At 38.2% G+C, this 16240-nt stretch overlaps 1 protein-coding gene across 2 annotated transcripts in view; it reads left to right on the top strand.

Moving 5' to 3' along the window:
• The window catches only part of myo3b (myosin IIIB), a 78772-nt gene that overhangs the window by 9501 nt on the left and 53031 nt on the right, over positions 1 to 16240 (top strand). For both annotated transcript variants that reach the window (XM_028021902.1, XM_028021903.1), the window contains exons 5-11: positions 310 to 409; positions 943 to 1019; positions 1598 to 1743; positions 8697 to 8762; positions 11692 to 11847; positions 15166 to 15250; positions 15334 to 15450. In XM_028021902.1, coding sequence (XP_027877703.1) covers positions 310 to 409; positions 943 to 1019; positions 1598 to 1743; positions 8697 to 8762; positions 11692 to 11847; positions 15166 to 15250; positions 15334 to 15450 — 747 coding nt within the window. The remainder of the gene's footprint in view (positions 1 to 309; positions 410 to 942; positions 1020 to 1597; positions 1744 to 8696; positions 8763 to 11691; positions 11848 to 15165; positions 15251 to 15333; positions 15451 to 16240) is intronic.

A 16240-nucleotide genomic window follows, 5' to 3' on the forward strand; every position in this document is an offset into this window, starting at 1 on the left:
GCTAGATAAAAATATACAGCTGGGCTCTATTTACAAATAATGAATAACATCAGAGTAAAAGGAGCTAAATCCATGCTACCATTGCTCATTTTTATTTTCATTTTTAAATAAAATAAACTATATCCTTTTTCTGCTCGTCACAATAACATGCTGTTTGTCAAAAATCCCAATTACATTAATTGAAGTTTGGGGACAAAATGCGAAAAACAGTGAAAAAAAATTCTTGAAGTCTATACTTGTCTTTGCTTAACTTCAATATTAATTAATTTTTTTGAACACAATTTGTGTTTTTGGTTCCCAACTTTAAAGGGGCTGCAGCATTTGCACAACAACCGGATAATCCATCGTGACGTCAAAGGAAACAACATTCTCCTCACAACTGAAGGGGGAGTCAAACTGGTCGACTTTGGTAATTATCTCTCCAAAAAGAATTGCTTAGAGATATTAATATCTATTTTTAAAGTTATTTTTTAAGTATGACTGATCTTTTGGCAGTACAACTTTGATTGTGAAGAATGAACACAAGCGCGGGGTAAATCATATGAGGTGCTCCACACTCTTTAGTCCCCCGCTCACCATAACATCTTTTCATTTCATGGAGCGTAGCCTGAACCCGGGGCTATTATTGCTGGTTTAAATTGCATTATTTGATGCTTTGCATATTAAGAGAAAGCTGCTATGGCAAATGACTTTGAGTCGCCCCAGGCGTGTTTATGTCCCCCGTGTCATGGAGATGAAGTGAACTCATGCTGATAAAAATCTGTCCTACATAATTTGAAATGATTATGGCCTATTATTATCACTGCTTGGCAGTTTGCCACAGCAAATTGTACACAAGGATTTATTGATCAATTCTAACATTTTGCACCTGTTATAAATCTGACTGTGGGTTTTAGGGTCTTTTATGCAGCAGAAGGTGAATTTCATTGTCTTCTTCTGCAGGTGTTTCCGCTCAACTGACCAGTGTACGGCTGCGGAGGAACACATCGGTCGGGACACCATTTTGGATGGCTCCTGAGGTCAGGCATGTGCATCTATAAAAAAATAAAAAAAAACCCACATGCTTTAGTGCCTGATCAGTGGAGTCCTTATGTGTTACACAGAGTGCCTCAGTTATTTTAGTGAGCCTCCCTCCTCTGTGTCATTGTGTATTCCCCTCTTGTTCTCCGCCACGGGTGCAGCTCTTGAGGTTGCCTCAAGGTTAATAGCCGGGAGTCTGAGGGCCCCTCGGCTTACTCCTTGGCAGAAATGAGGTGTGGTGATTGGGCCGATCGGACTGGGACCTCAGGGGCAATTAGAATAAACTCAGCTGGAAAATGTAATGTCACTTATAATTATTGACTGTGGGAAAACGGAGCTCACACCGACAGCAATTCTAAGCTGACCCAGCTTGAATTTGCTTTAAATAAAAAGGATTTTTAGCTTTGAGTCAGTGGGCCAGTTTCATTTTGATTTCACCCAGTTCTTAAGTAAAATCTGACCTATTTTTATTTTGCCATAAATTGAATTTGTCTTGCATCATTTTTAAATTTCCCTGCATGTTTTGGGGGGAAATGTAGATTTTGTTTTGGACTCAGATGTTGTGTTACGTTGCCAGGTCATAGCCTGTGAGCAGCAGTACGACTCCTCGTACGACGCCCGCTGTGATGTGTGGTCTCTTGGCATCACAGCCATCGAGCTGGCAGACGGAGACCCCCCGCTGGCTGAGATGCATCCAGTGAAAGCGCTCTTCAAAATCCCGCGGTGAGTCCAGTAGAGGGCGCTCTTATCACACAGGTGGAGTGAAGCTTACACAAAGACCACAAATGTTGCCCTCCCCCCAAAGTTAGTAGAACAATGTTAAACATTAGAACTGTTAAACGGGAAAATCATAATATTTCCTCTTACAGCTGAACATGTTTTTTTTAAATATGATTTGACATATGAATGTCCTCATTCTTATCTACAAAGTAGGCTTTGTTGTATAATGATGAAATCCATGCCATAAAAAGTCCTTAAAGTAATTCCTATGATATATATTCTCTGGAAATATTCACTTCTAGGAATGATGCATCCATGACAAGGGGGGAGACTCATGTTTGACCTTCTCTTGACAGCACAATCGTGCAATTATCTCTTCGTTTGTGGAAGATGTGCCCCTCTGATTGCAATTTGCATTAGTGATTAGCTCCATTCACACCGAGACGAGGCTGTCAGCACCCCCCTTAACCCTCGCCAATCCTGCTCACAATATTATCTCCTACTCACCAACATGCAGGAGCACGGCTTGTGCGGCAGAAATTATATGTGCGCTTCATCAGCGCCACATTTTACCCAGAAGGTAGACTGATTGTAGAAGATAGCGCTGACTGATGGCTGGATGGGTTGGTTAAGTTCTCAAAAATATACATTGTGTTCCACTGCAATGTATATTTGCATCTTCAAGTTTTTCCATTGAGACTTGAAGATTTTCTTAATTTTTCCTAATTTGAACCTTGCCATTTTGTTGCATGCTGACCAGCAACAATGCCACTGGTCCCCATGGGCAAGATGGTAAAGAAGATAAACATGTAGATTTTATACATTTTATTTTAAGAAATATGCTTTGGTTCATGATTGAGAGTTTCAGCAACACACTGAAGGAGAGTTTGGTGCGAATCAAAAAATTATAATGTGAAGATTCTCTTCATGTTTGGTATGGGGAGTATCTGTGATGCTGTGGGTAGAAGTTCCAAAAGCCCCAGTAACTTTGTTTGGGTACAAAGCATCCATCCATGCATCCATCCATTTTCTATACCCACTTATCCTTGCAGGGCCACCAGGGGGCTGGTGCCTTTTTCCAGCAGTCAGTGGGTGAGAGGTGAGGTTCACCCTGGACAGGTTGCCTGTCCATCACATGTGATGCACAAGACAGGATTTGAACCTAGGACCTTTTTGCTGCTACCAACTGCTCCACCATGCAGCCTGCATTAAGGACTATTTAGTAAAAACCTATTGGACTCAACCAACTGAAAAACCCGGTCTTTTAATGGAGAAGGATCCAAAACAATGTTAAACATTCACGGAAATGTTTAACAAAACACAAAGTCATCCTTCCTGCCTGGTAACCACAGTTCTCTGACCTAAACACTTAAGAAAACATGTAAGGTAAGGTGAGCTGATGAGAAGAGATCAGATTGGAGGGGCCAGAACAATAAACTTTTATCCCCGACCAAACAAATATGTTCAAATTTAAAGGTCTGCATTTTTAAATTAAGCCTTTTCCCACACGCTACTGTAATTCATCTGCATTTGTATATCAAATTCCGATTTATTCATTCAAAGTTTTACTGAAATGTTTAAAAATATATATTTCTTATACAGACACTCCTCCCCTTTCTGTTCAAGTTAAAGTATACACAGTCTGGCCTTTTCCTTTGAATTGTGACCTGAAAGGTTTAGTGGTTGTTAAATAAATCACAGTGTGTGTGGAGGCATGAAATGATTCTTTCACCATGACATTTATCTCAAATGTATTTTCCCCCCGATGCTGCAGCGCCGCAGATGAATTCAGGAGGAAATGCTCATATCACTCCTGAAGGAATTACTTTCTAAATAAGGAAATGTGTTTCACCTTTGGGTCTCCGGTGACGGCGTCAGTGATTCATGATAAGATCTTAGAGATTCATCTTTTTACATGGCTTTGACGATTATAGAGCTTCTGATTTTTTTTAAACGTATTTTCCCATTAATGCATCACAAAGGCTTTCCAGAAGAGATTTTTCTTCTGTTGGATAGTCCTTGACTTATACATGTTTGCACTAAAACATGCAATAATTCAGATTTTTCACATATTAATGCCATATTAATGTGTTCCTCTGCTATGTGGTTAATCTTGTCTGTATCACTGGCTTTGCTGATTCTTTAACACTCTCTAGGATAAAGAGCTGAAAACAACCCCAGCTGCATCGGCTCATATTTTGTCTCTGCTGCTGTAGGAACTGGAACTAGACAAACAGATGAACAGCCAATCATCATGTGGCCATTACGACGTAGTAAAAGGAGCACAGCAGCATATTGCAGGGTCACCTATATTTTTTCTCTGATTGTAGTTGGAGTTGTTATCTGACAAATTAAGCTGAACTCTTTAATAAATCACCGATATTTACACTTTTAAGGCGAAGTTAGATATTTGTGATCTTTTTTTTACTTTATTATCACCTTGTCTTTAGATTAATAAAAATATTTAGGTGTGCTGTAGTGTGCATGATAGACCTACAATATTCTCTGTGGCTATGAGTGAACCTAATGAAGCATGACACAAGGCAAAGCTGTAAAATCATCAACTGCAAAATTAATTAGTGACATCAAAGGTGTTCTTCGATATTTAGTATGCAGGAAAGGTTAATTGCTCTCGCTGGTTGCTCTCGTTGCTATAAAGCCTCAGAGTGTCCATGTAAAGTCAAACCAGAGGGTGTAAAATTTGTTGTAAAGGTTAGAGAGGCAGCAATGACGGACAAGGTTGTGATTGTTCATCCAGATCTTTGTCGACATTACACACACATTAAACACGGCCCGCATCCATCGGGGCGAAGACCAGAATGAGCGAGATGGAAGATGGAGTAAATGATGGCTTGTCAGGGGCAACAAGGCCTAATAAAATCACAAAGCTTTGGGAGAGAGATTCAGACTGGCCAGATGCAGAGAAACTGCTCTCATAAAAATTAGAACACAAAGTTATGGCCTAAGCAGCAGCAAATGGAGACGGCGATCAACAGTGTCTGAAAAGTTATTTTTAAAAAGTTAGTTTGAGTCCATGGTAAAATCCTAAAATTCTTGTACACGTTCAGTCAATGGTTTTACTGCACAACAAGACAACACTCAAAAAAAGATGCATTTGACACAAAAAAGAGACTGAAAGCAAATATAGGATGGGTCACTTTGTGGCATTGAAGAATATTGAAGAATACTAAACATCCTTTTCACAAGACTGTAAAAGAACAGAGTGTCTTTGGTCAGAGGCATCTGCAGATCAGCTGCAACACAAACCAGCGCAGGACATTCTTTCAGTAACATTCTTTTCTGTCTATAATGACTATTTGAGCAGAGGTAGTGAGAGTTACTGCAACGTCTAATCTCCCATTAAGATTAATAAAGTTCTTTTTTTAAATTATATTGACAGCTGAACATTCAGGCTTTGTAAAACTTGAACAAATAATGAAACTACAATAATTATTTGCACTACTTTAAAGAAAGTGTGAAAAATAAACATGTAAAATCAGTCATGTTGAGAAAACAATTTAAAAACATAAAAATAAAACTTTCTCCCACCTCACTGGACTTTTCTGACTGAATGAATTCTCCAAGACATTGACATAGCTTGAAAACCATATTCCTCTTTAAAAAGCTTAAAACATGCTTATCTAGTAGTTAGCAGGTCAGGTTTGTATGAAACAGCATCATCATGCACTATTAAAAAAAAGCATCCCACCTTTAATTTTTCAATTGGACTGCTTGCTGTCATGTCGTGGAGTTGATCTTTTTTCCCAAAGAAAAGTTTAAATTCCACTGTTTAGTGGACAAATGTTCATTCTGACAAAATGACTTTATCATCACCAAACCTACTGGACTGCCTGATCTTCACAATTATTAGTTAGAATGCCCATCAAATTCAGATACTTCCAGTTCTAGAATAATTCGTGTTAAGGCAGCGAGACAATATCACGAATAACCACATGGTGATGATAAAATTACCTCAACGTGGGAAAGGCCAAAGGATCACCACACACATTATCTTCTGTTGGTATCTGCATTAAATCTACAAAATTACTATTGCAGGTTAATAAGAGACTAAAGTTTGACATCTCTGAGCATACAGAAACATTTCTTTCTATCCATCCACAAACTCAAAATCCCTTACCTCAAACAAAAGGCAAAAAATTAATTTCTGGATGTAGTTTTCTCAGGTTTTGGTCAAAAATATTGCTGATATGAACACGTTGCCCCATCGATTTTTCTTTAATGAAATTGCTCACTGTTCCTGTAACAGAAAGTCACACTTAAAAAAATGTTTTGATGGGCTTAAGTAACCTCACACCTTTTGTTTGAGCGATTTCCTTCCTGACAGGAGCTCACCAGTAGGTCATGATTAAGGGCTTTAATATCTCCACCTCTGAGGCAGTCGTCTTACTGAAGCTCTCGGTGGCGTCCCGGTGTGCAGCATGGGCGACATGATAAATGCAGCAGTAGTGCTCAGTTGCTCATTCATGTGTGCTCAAAGAAGTCCTGTGCAGAGGTGGTAGTGATGAATGAGCCAAAACTTTGGGTGGGTGGCCCAATCACTGAACAAGTCTTTATTTTGCACACATGTGCTCACTCTCTGTCAAAAATATTTTTAAACACAGCTGTGTTTCTTATTTTTTTAAGAAATCAATGCTGTTTGCAGCAGTATTCTTTTTACATTACATTTCTTTTTTTTAAACACAATCAAACACAATTTTTCTCCCTAGTGCAGTACCATCATCCAAAAGCATTCTACTGATTTATGAAGATTTAACAAGGCATGCAGTTTTTCAGCTCTTTCATGGCTATGGATGTGAGGGGACATGATCTTACTAATTCAGAAATAATGCCCCACATCTGAGTGACTTCACAATATATGATGAAGTGCTTGGGATTAATCTATTCTGATGCCTTTAATAAAAATATCCGCTGTAAAGATTATTGCACTGTCTTTGGTTTTTTATTTTTTATTTTACCTTCACTGCTGCATAACTTTCTGTCTGCATGCTTCAAAGTGGACAGTGGAGGTAGTACTGGTTTGTCAGTGGAATCAGAGACAGTGTCTTTTTTGGAGAATTTACGCCTCAGATTTCTTTTGCAGATTTTTAAAATAAGCCAGGGTCAAGGCTTATTCTTTGGCCAGACAACAGTCACCGATTACCCGGACGATAGACTGAATATTTACTTTGGATCCAGGGTTACTGCATGATGCATTACCTTAAAAAGATTCATTACCTTTCTCCGCCAGTAAAGACATATGTCCTCTCTAATGCAGCTATACAGTCACGGAAAGAGGACGACTTCCTTCAGGGCAGAGTTTTTGTTAGACACACATAGTGAAACTTCTCCTTCTTCTCCTAGAGACTGACACGGCTTCATGGTTTTCAACGATAGTCAATATTTGTTGAATTAACTTTATAGCTTAAACAAAAGCTATGAACACTTGTATGTGAATAGAGTAGAGTTCTTTGAAAGAAAATAGCAGATCAGCGCTAAACCAAAACTGTAAATGAATGTCATCCTAAAGAAAAATGATTGTTACTTCATTAAGCAAGATTGTAAGGAGTCCAGAACTGAAACTGTAGCCCCATATTTTACTGTACTGAATAGAACTCACCTGAATCTTAAAAAGATCTGAATGTATAACTTCATATTTATAGTAACATACTATAAAACGTCTATTTTTGTTTATCTGTCTTTAGTCAGCTAGATGACATAGAAGTCCTACTTCATCCAAAAAACTTCGTTGGAAGTTTAAACTGAATAAAATATATGAAAAATATGTATATCAAAAATGATATTCAGAAACCGTAATAGCCTAATTTTTTTGTCTTTTTTTCCTGGTTTAGTTCCCGCTGTCAGACGCTGTTGACGCCTCCCTGATTTTGCCTCAATCCACTCAGAGGAGCGTCTGACAGTGTTCGCGTTGCCTGGACCCACATTTGAATAAGCCATTTGTGTTTACAATGTGAGCCAGCGCTCACACACAAACACTCAAAGAAAAAAATATCAGGGTGAATTTGTGAAGCACAATGAGCGCACTTGACAGCGTTATCAGCAGTGTGCTGGTTTGTTGACTTTATAATGTATAAGCAGTATAGCAGAAGATCAAGGCGAGAATGTTTCTTCAGGCTCATATTAGAGGTTGCATTGAAACAGTCAGTTTCCGGCTTTGATCTGCACTTTGGAAAGGATTGCCTGCCTGAATTCTTAAGAAAGACTTGACTAAGTGAACGCTGTGCAAAATGACAGATTTTGCACCCTTACATCCTTTCTTTGTATCCTCAAAAAAAAAAAAAATTTAATTCAGACCGTTGCTGTTCAGACTGCACCGCCCTAACTACCGACTTTTGAACCCGTGTTTTTCTCCAAACACTGCAGTGTTTCATGTGAGTGTTGGGAACTAATTAGCACAGTAGCAAGTGATTGCTCAGATGTTTCACTGTTTACCTGACAGTGACAAACGGCTCAGCCTCCAGCTGTCGGGTTTGACAGCTCGCTGTGAAGATGACTGTTCCCAGGCTCTGTCCAGCCTTGGCTCCTCATGCAGCCCTACTGCTTGTCATCCCGCGTACTTGAAATGTGTTAGCATCATTACAGATGGCCTCTGTAAATGCTGCTGACAGAGGTATAACTATCTCCCATAACTTTCAGCTCTCGGTGGCAGATGCTCCCTGCCAGGCCCTAAGATGAACAGTTATCATTTGTCACTTTTTCTGTGGCTGCCACAGACCTGGATGCAGACCAGCCTGTGCTGCTCAGAGCAGAAACCCTCTGATGGTCACACATCGTCTGCCGAACATAGTCTGTCAAATCTGAAAACTTGAAAAAAAGTATTTTGGGGTCACAAAAAGACCCAAAGAATATCTTTGGGTCCCTTTCTGAAGGCATGATCTAGATTGCCTTAAGTTCATGCAAAGTCTGTTCTTCATATCTTTGTTGTAATTTTGTTGCAGAAATCCCTCACCCACACTTCGAAATCCTGACCAGTGGTGCAGAAGTTTCAGCCATTTCATCAGCCAGTAAGTCTCATTATATTTGAAATTAACTTAAAAGTTTTCTGTAGGTCTGCATGTCTTAAAGGAGGACAAAATTTTAGTTCCCTTTTCCATCTCCAATAGAATCTCCCTACAAAGCAGGTTTTCACACCAATAAATGAATAAAGAAATATATTTAGTATACAAATAGATAGCTCACAATAGTTTTTTTTTCACTTCCATGACTGAAATCAAGAAATTAATTCAGAAGCTTGAAAGAAAAACAAAGCAAGCAGGAGGAAACTGAGACTGCAGCCAAGTGGTGCAGAAAAGTGATGCATTTATATCTTCAGCATGTAAGATTCTGGAGATAGTGATAAAATGAGCTGGTTACCAGAATTTGTGATAAATAATAACAAGACGCCACAAATTCAGCACGCTACAGTGAGGAAGCTGTTACTGAAGGAAGAAAAAACACTTTCAGTATTGTTATATAAAATTAATATTATTTTGCTCTCATTATCACCACTAGAGTTGAGCTACAATGAATCATGATGTTAAAATAAATATTCAAGTATAGATAATTTAGTAAGGACATACATTATAAGGAAAGAATGGCAGAATTACAGTTTGTTTATCCTTGTTTTGCTGTACTAAAAAGTTAAACACAAAACTATTCCACTAAAAATATTAATGAGTATTATTATGTAAGATCTGGCAGGAATGCATACACAAACAGAGAAGGACCTGAATCTGGTATTTTATCACCAGATTATACCAACCCTCTCTTCTTTTCTTTTCTTCTCTTTTGCTGACTTTCATCGGTGTAAATCTGCCATAGAGGAACAAAGAGATTTACCTGAGTTATCTGTTCAATCTGAGGCCCAGATAACTTATCATTTGCTCCGCTGTGCAAAGCTAATAATGTCAGGCTTGGCTCGTAGCGATTGCCTGGAATGTACAACCTTAATATGTGACTCGGAGAGCACTGTTCGCCTGAGCCGTAATGAGAAAATAAAATTCAATTTGCCAACTTTGTATAGGCGAGATTTTTGCCTAACAGTATGTTTGTATGTAACAAAGAGCTAACCGTGACTTTTGAGGACTTGTTTGCTTTTTTTGATCAATCAGGTAATGGATGATCTTTGTCACATTTCTCCTTCAGGCATAAATTAGTAACCACTTGGTTTTTACATTTTTGCAATGCAGTTACAGTGGGTTTAATTGATACTTTTTATTTGCAGGTTTGTAATTTGTATAATGGTTTCAACATTAATCTCCTTTGACAAAGCCCACTAAAGATGAATGCAGAGAGGCTGGGCAATGTTATCAGTCTTCGCAGGCTGCTTGTGAAGCCTTTGCAACCTTTGTAGGCCTGCATGCATTTGTGTGTGAAGGCGTGAGGGCGTGAGTGAGAGAGTGTGTTCAGGAGGCAGCTTGGGAAATGAGAGGAGGGATTCTGGATAATAAATCCATCACCGGTGTCTCCACTTGGGCAGCCAAAGAGCTGACTTGGTTGACAAAGTGGCCTTCCGCAGCACAGCCTGGCTAATAGCAACAACCTCTGCTTAATGCCCTGACACTAATGAATTCATGGAATTAGCTTTCAGAGCTGAACGAACTGATAAAAGAAACAGAATTTCTGCTGCGATTAGTTGAAAGCAATTTGACTGGTGAGTTTTTTTTCCCCTATCCTTAGCTTTAGCTTAACAACTGGGCACAATCCAGTGGTGTTTTCTTATTATGTATTATGTAAAATGTAATTTTTGAGCTTTACATCATGATATAATCTTATTCTTATTGCCTTGATTCTTTCACGCAAAGCTCCTCCTTGGAGTCTCCTGCCGAGTTTCTGCCTCGTCCATGCCTTCTCCGCTCAGCTCCACTAGCATTAGCAGCAATTAGAAAAACACCTGGTGGAAGTGTGCATCTGATGAGCTCGTCATACAAACTATTTCACAGTCCAGCGATCCTATTAGTGGTTATAAATGACCTGTTGGAAAGGCTTTGTTGTGACGACATTCTGAAGGTGGAGTGTCAGAAAGAGCAGGAGCTTCTTAAAGAGACAGGCCGTTTTTAAGGCATCAAACGACAAAGTCAAATTTCTTTTATGTCATGTTTGATACATATAGCATTTTTATAACAATTGAGTTTAACAGTTACTAGATTGTGTTATAAATGGCACAATGTGTCTGTAAAATACACAATACCATCCCTTTAAATCCTTTCTTGTCTTAAAGACCACCTTAAGATTTACTCAACTAATCAACACGTCTTAATTCTTAATAATTGTAATAATCTACAAAGTAAGGAGTTTTTATTCTGAAGAATGGACTTTGTCTGAGCAGTGGCTCTGTGATTTATTGAGTGTAAGGCTGCAGAAGGATTCGCTCACCACAAACCACAGCTAATTATCATGAACATTCAGGGGAACCATTCAGAGAGAGCTGTTGTTGAGTTGATCTTAAAGCAATCCCTGCATATCGGCATATGTTTTGTAGTGTCAGAAGACATATTAGAGGTAAAACATCCCAATTTATTTGTTTTCTCTATAACAAAAAACAGGTAATTTTTTATGTTATCTATTTCTTCCATACTTTTAAGATTGTCTGGTTTTGTGACTTTGAAATATGATCAAATTTATGCTTTTTTGGACGCAACTGAACCAAGTCTGATTTTCCTTTGTGTCACTCAGTCAAAAATAAAAAAACATAATGTGGTTTTCAGCGACTTTAAGGGGAGAACTTGTGTCTGCAACAATCTGACAAAGATGTGGGCAAAGGCAGATATTAAAAAGCTCTGTGTCTCAGTGGTAACCAGTTTGTCCAATCTGTCTGCTGATCTTGGGGAAACTCAGACTTGTTTCAGACTTCTTTCAGTTTCAACAATGCTCAGGTGATTCTGCTAAAGATTTATAAACACCTAAATAATCCCTTAGTTTCCTAATAACTGTGTGTTTTTGTCTGTTTCTAAGGTGTTTGATAAAGGACTTTGAGGCCCGTCCATCTGTGACCCACCTGCTGGAGCATCCCTTCATCAAGCAGGTCCATGGCAAGGATGTGGCTCTCAGCCAGCAGTTAGCAGATCTTATCAGAGAGCAGCAAGAAGCTGGGTGTAAAACCAGAACCAGGTAAGTCTTTAAAAAACAAAACTATTTCCTGAAGTGTCTGTGCAGAAGAAATGGTGAAAAATCTACACTGCCTCTGTTGGGTGTTGAGTTCTCTGTTTCAGCTTTAGGGGGATCAATCGAGTGCTGTTATCAAGTCCGACCAGTAGGGGGCAACCTCTCATCTTGTTATGTTCAGGCGCATGGAGACGAGACACAGCAATGGATATTACAGTTTGTGATTAAAGATAAGCTTAGAGAGTGTGACTAATTCAGAAAGAGTGATTGTGATGACTTATTTTAAATTAATAAAACCAATTCAGTTAAATCTATGTTCAACTATTTGTCTTGCCCGCTCAATTAAGCCCCTGATTGGAGGAATAAATATTAGCTTTAAACCATATAGGATTTTGCAACAATAGCTAGTGAGCTAGTTATTGGTTTGCTGGCCTGCAGGATCCACATATGAATAGAAGAGATTTCATGAGGTTAAAGCTTCACTCAGAGACTCACAGGGCAGTAAATGACAGCGCAAACTGTGACCATTTTACTGGAGGAATACCAACTCTGGCAGTGCTTAATCTTCATTATAAAAGAGTTTGCTGAAGCTGCCCTTGACTGAGAGTCCTGATGCCTTGCCAGCTCTGTTTACTCCCGAGAGCATGCAGAGTTGGTGCCTGAGCCTGATCCCGAATTCCTGTCCACAGTGAAAGTGGATAATGGGATTAGGAGCTTGTAGGGCGAGAACTGGGCTCGCCCGGTTTAGTCTCCCATGCCACTGATCGTCGAACAATGAAACAGATAAGAATAAGAAAGACGTAGGGAACTTAAAAGTAGCTGCCGTAGGTGGAATAGTGTGGTTTACTTCAAAGCAGGAGAGAGTCAGACGCTGGAGGTCTCAAGTCCTCCTCCAACGGGACACGAGGACAAGGAGTCACTTCTTAGGGAGCACATGCCAAGAGTATTTCCCCTCTGCTGCTTTTTCTGCTGCATTGAGACTGAAAAATTAAGACGAAGGCAGAGGAGGAAACATTTACTAACCTGGAGCTAGAATATCTTCACTCTTATGATTGATTATTTATTGTAATAGAATATAGATACAGCTGGTGAATTGGAAATCATAGGATATGTTGTGATTTTTATGTGTTCCTTCAGAATCTAATTTCATAACTCACTGCTGTGCTGTGAAAAAGTTTCAGGTTTTTTCCTGGCTTTTTTTTGGCTAAGTTTTTAAACGTACTTTGGTAAGGTTATTAAAATTATGTAATATCAGACAAAGAAATCTGAGTAAATATGGAAAAGTAGTTATAAAATTATAACTTGGCAAGAAACAAAAGCTATTCAAACCAATCTGATCCTGTGTGTGAAAAAATATTCCTTACAACCCGTTGACAGCAACAGATGTCATTTGCAAGAGTTTGCAAAAACACTCGTCTTTGCAGAACTATTTTAATTCAGACCAAAGTTCAAATTTATGGTTCTATCAAGTACAGTTTTTTTACATTCAGGATTTTTATAAAATTAACATTCAAAAATCTTGCAATGACATCCGAACTAGTTAAACTAAAAGGAAAAAAGATGGTTAACCCTCATGATGTGTTGTTTTATCTAAAATGCGTCAAATACAGCTGCTAATGACTTCCAAAACAGAAAAAAGAAAATCAGTCTGCAAAGTCACCAGCACTTGTTCTGGTAGGAAAACGGAATTTATTTTTGCAGTCATTAAATCTAACTAACCAGCTACACTGGGTTTTGGAGAGTTTTTAAAAAAATAAATCAGAATCTAAAGGTTGGTTTGTGTGCTGTATATTTAACTTCAGAACATCAATCCTGGTTCTCCCAGCATTAAGACTGTTTCCATTATTTTCGCAAGTGGTGGTTAACAAAGATGTCACAAACAAATCGAACACGGCACGCAGCAGTCAGACTGTTGTGATTCGATGAGCAGAGATGTTTTAATTAGCTTTCATATACCTTATCTGAAAATCTGCCCAAAATCTAGATGCTTTTAAAAGACGCTTGTTCTTCAGGAACAAAGTCCTGCAGCCTGTTGTCATTTTGTCTGTCCTGTTGAGGATAAGCAGACTGCTGATCAATCAGACGATTCTGAAGACTGTAAATATTCATCTGCATTAGTGTTATGCCAAATGATTCTGCATGGAGTAAGGACAAAAGCATATACTGACTTCTGTTTGTTTCTGTTTGATGAACAAGCTGAAAATATTTTAATTAAACAGTAAGTGATTACAGACTGAATAGGATTTGATTTGCTTTTTCTAGCTATTTGGATTTCAATTATTTAGTGAATTACAACTTTCAATGTCTACGTTTGAAATAACCTGTGCCATACGTGTCCCATTTTTCATGTTACTTTGATTAGAACATCTTGTAACAAAGGCCAGTCGTTTCTTTCTTTTGTTACAGTTTCTTTTTTCTTTTTTCAAGTTAATTCATTAATTTTTTTTTCTGTCTTGTTATTATGGCTCACTGCAGGTGGCTTTTGTTTCTTAATTAAATTAATCAAATTAAATTCTTTTGGTATGCATTTCTATTTCCTTAATTTTATAATTTATATTGACAGTGATTTTTTTGAACAATTTCATGTTTTTTTTTTTTTACCCTGAAACCATAAAAGACAACAGAGTCGCAAAGACTTGCAAATAGAGCTTTAAAAATGAATGAAAGAAGTCCTTATTTAGGTTATGACTTGTTTTTAAGAACAGTGTAACTTTGTCAGCAGCTCTGTGCGTCTGATGGGGGCAGAAACAGAAAGTTATGAACACGAAATCATCAGACAGCTTCTTCCCCACAACACTTCGGCTTATTGGCTTGTTATCCAGCAACAAATGATCTACTGTGTGAAAATAAATCATGTGAGGCTGCAGCTGCGCAGATTCATCACTGTGATGGATTCATTGTTGGTTTCCTTGTTTCTCTCTGGGAATCTGTTGACATCATAAAACACTTCTATCTTATGAATTTAATGGAAAAGGTTGATTGCTATTAGATTGCAGTTCCTGTGTATTCCTGCACTCTGAGGGGAATCTGAGCCACACCTCTGTTTCACTCTTTCTCACATTCACTGGTGTCCCTGGAGGTTTTCATGGAGCCAGCTGGCTGCGTGTTGACCTCCGGCCTCATGGGACTTGTTGGAGAGTAATAGGTCAAAACACAGATGAAGAGCAATCACAGCTGGTTTTACTGGGAGATGAGTCCCTTGGGGGAACTTTGTAGAGCTTTACTCAGCCCTTCAATGTGACTGGGGCTCAAATTCAGCCATCAAACTACTTTTGGTGTCCTGTTGCAGCTTGTCACATATTTTATGTCCTTTATTTCAAACAGGCACAAGCGGATTAATACTCGTAAAACCCTGACAATTGAAAGCTGCCCTGATGACGATCTGGTAAACCTGGAATTTCTAGATGAGGTAAAGTTGCATTAAACTGGGATTAATCAATTCTGATCATTTTTATTTCTAACACTGCTTGACTATTCTTTCTCTTTTTAAAGGAGATAATCATCAGTCATCTCCAGAAGCGCTACGATGAGCTTCAGGTCTACACTTATGTTGGCGACATCCTCATCGCTCTCAATCCTTTTCAGAATCTCAGCATCTATTCTCCTCAGGTTGGTGGAAAAACATTTTCACATGTTCCCAGAGCTAAATGTTTGAATTAAACAGGTAAAAAAGCAAAACAATGCTATGAGCTGATCATTTCACATTTTCACCACTTTGTGAATTTAGAGTTTTGGATGTTTTGTTCCTGACTTTTCAAGATTGGAAAAGGAGGCGTCTCTCTCTGATCAGACGTTTATAACTTATCGTGTGTCGATCATAGTGATATTCTTACTTTAGTTCAGAAAGGTTGGAATTATTAATACATGTTCACAGTTCCCCACTTAGACATTTGAAGTTTCACAGCTTCAACATGGACTAGTTATTGTTAATGTATTATATTTTGTCTCACATAAAGTTTAAATGTATAAAGATGTGATTCACCAATTAGCATTTTCATTATAATCTGACCAAACATTTACAACCTAAAATCTGTTTTATCCTCTCCTATTTTATAATCTCTGAATTCCCAAACAACTGCCCATGTTCACATATTTTAATGTTTTTGTCATTAGTATACAGGAAAAGTTCAATATTTTGACTAAAAAGCATCACATTTACACAGCTTTTAAATACCATTCATTCAGAACAGACATTTTTGTTTGGTTTTGTTTTGAGCCTGAAACTCTTATTGCACATAACAAACTTGAAGTGAGCTGCTCTCACAAAAAAAAAAAAAAATAGATGAAGATAAATAAATCAGGATCAACACTTTAATGATCTCAGAAATATTGTTCTATGGAGACGATGGAAACGCAATTTGACAAGTAATTTGAAATTATTTTCTACAATCTGCCCTAC

The sequence above is a fragment of the Xiphophorus couchianus genome, chromosome 7, assembly GCF_001444195.1.
Source record: "Xiphophorus couchianus chromosome 7, X_couchianus-1.0, whole genome shotgun sequence".
NCBI classification, from domain to species: Eukaryota; Metazoa; Chordata; class Actinopteri; order Cyprinodontiformes; family Poeciliidae; genus Xiphophorus; species Xiphophorus couchianus.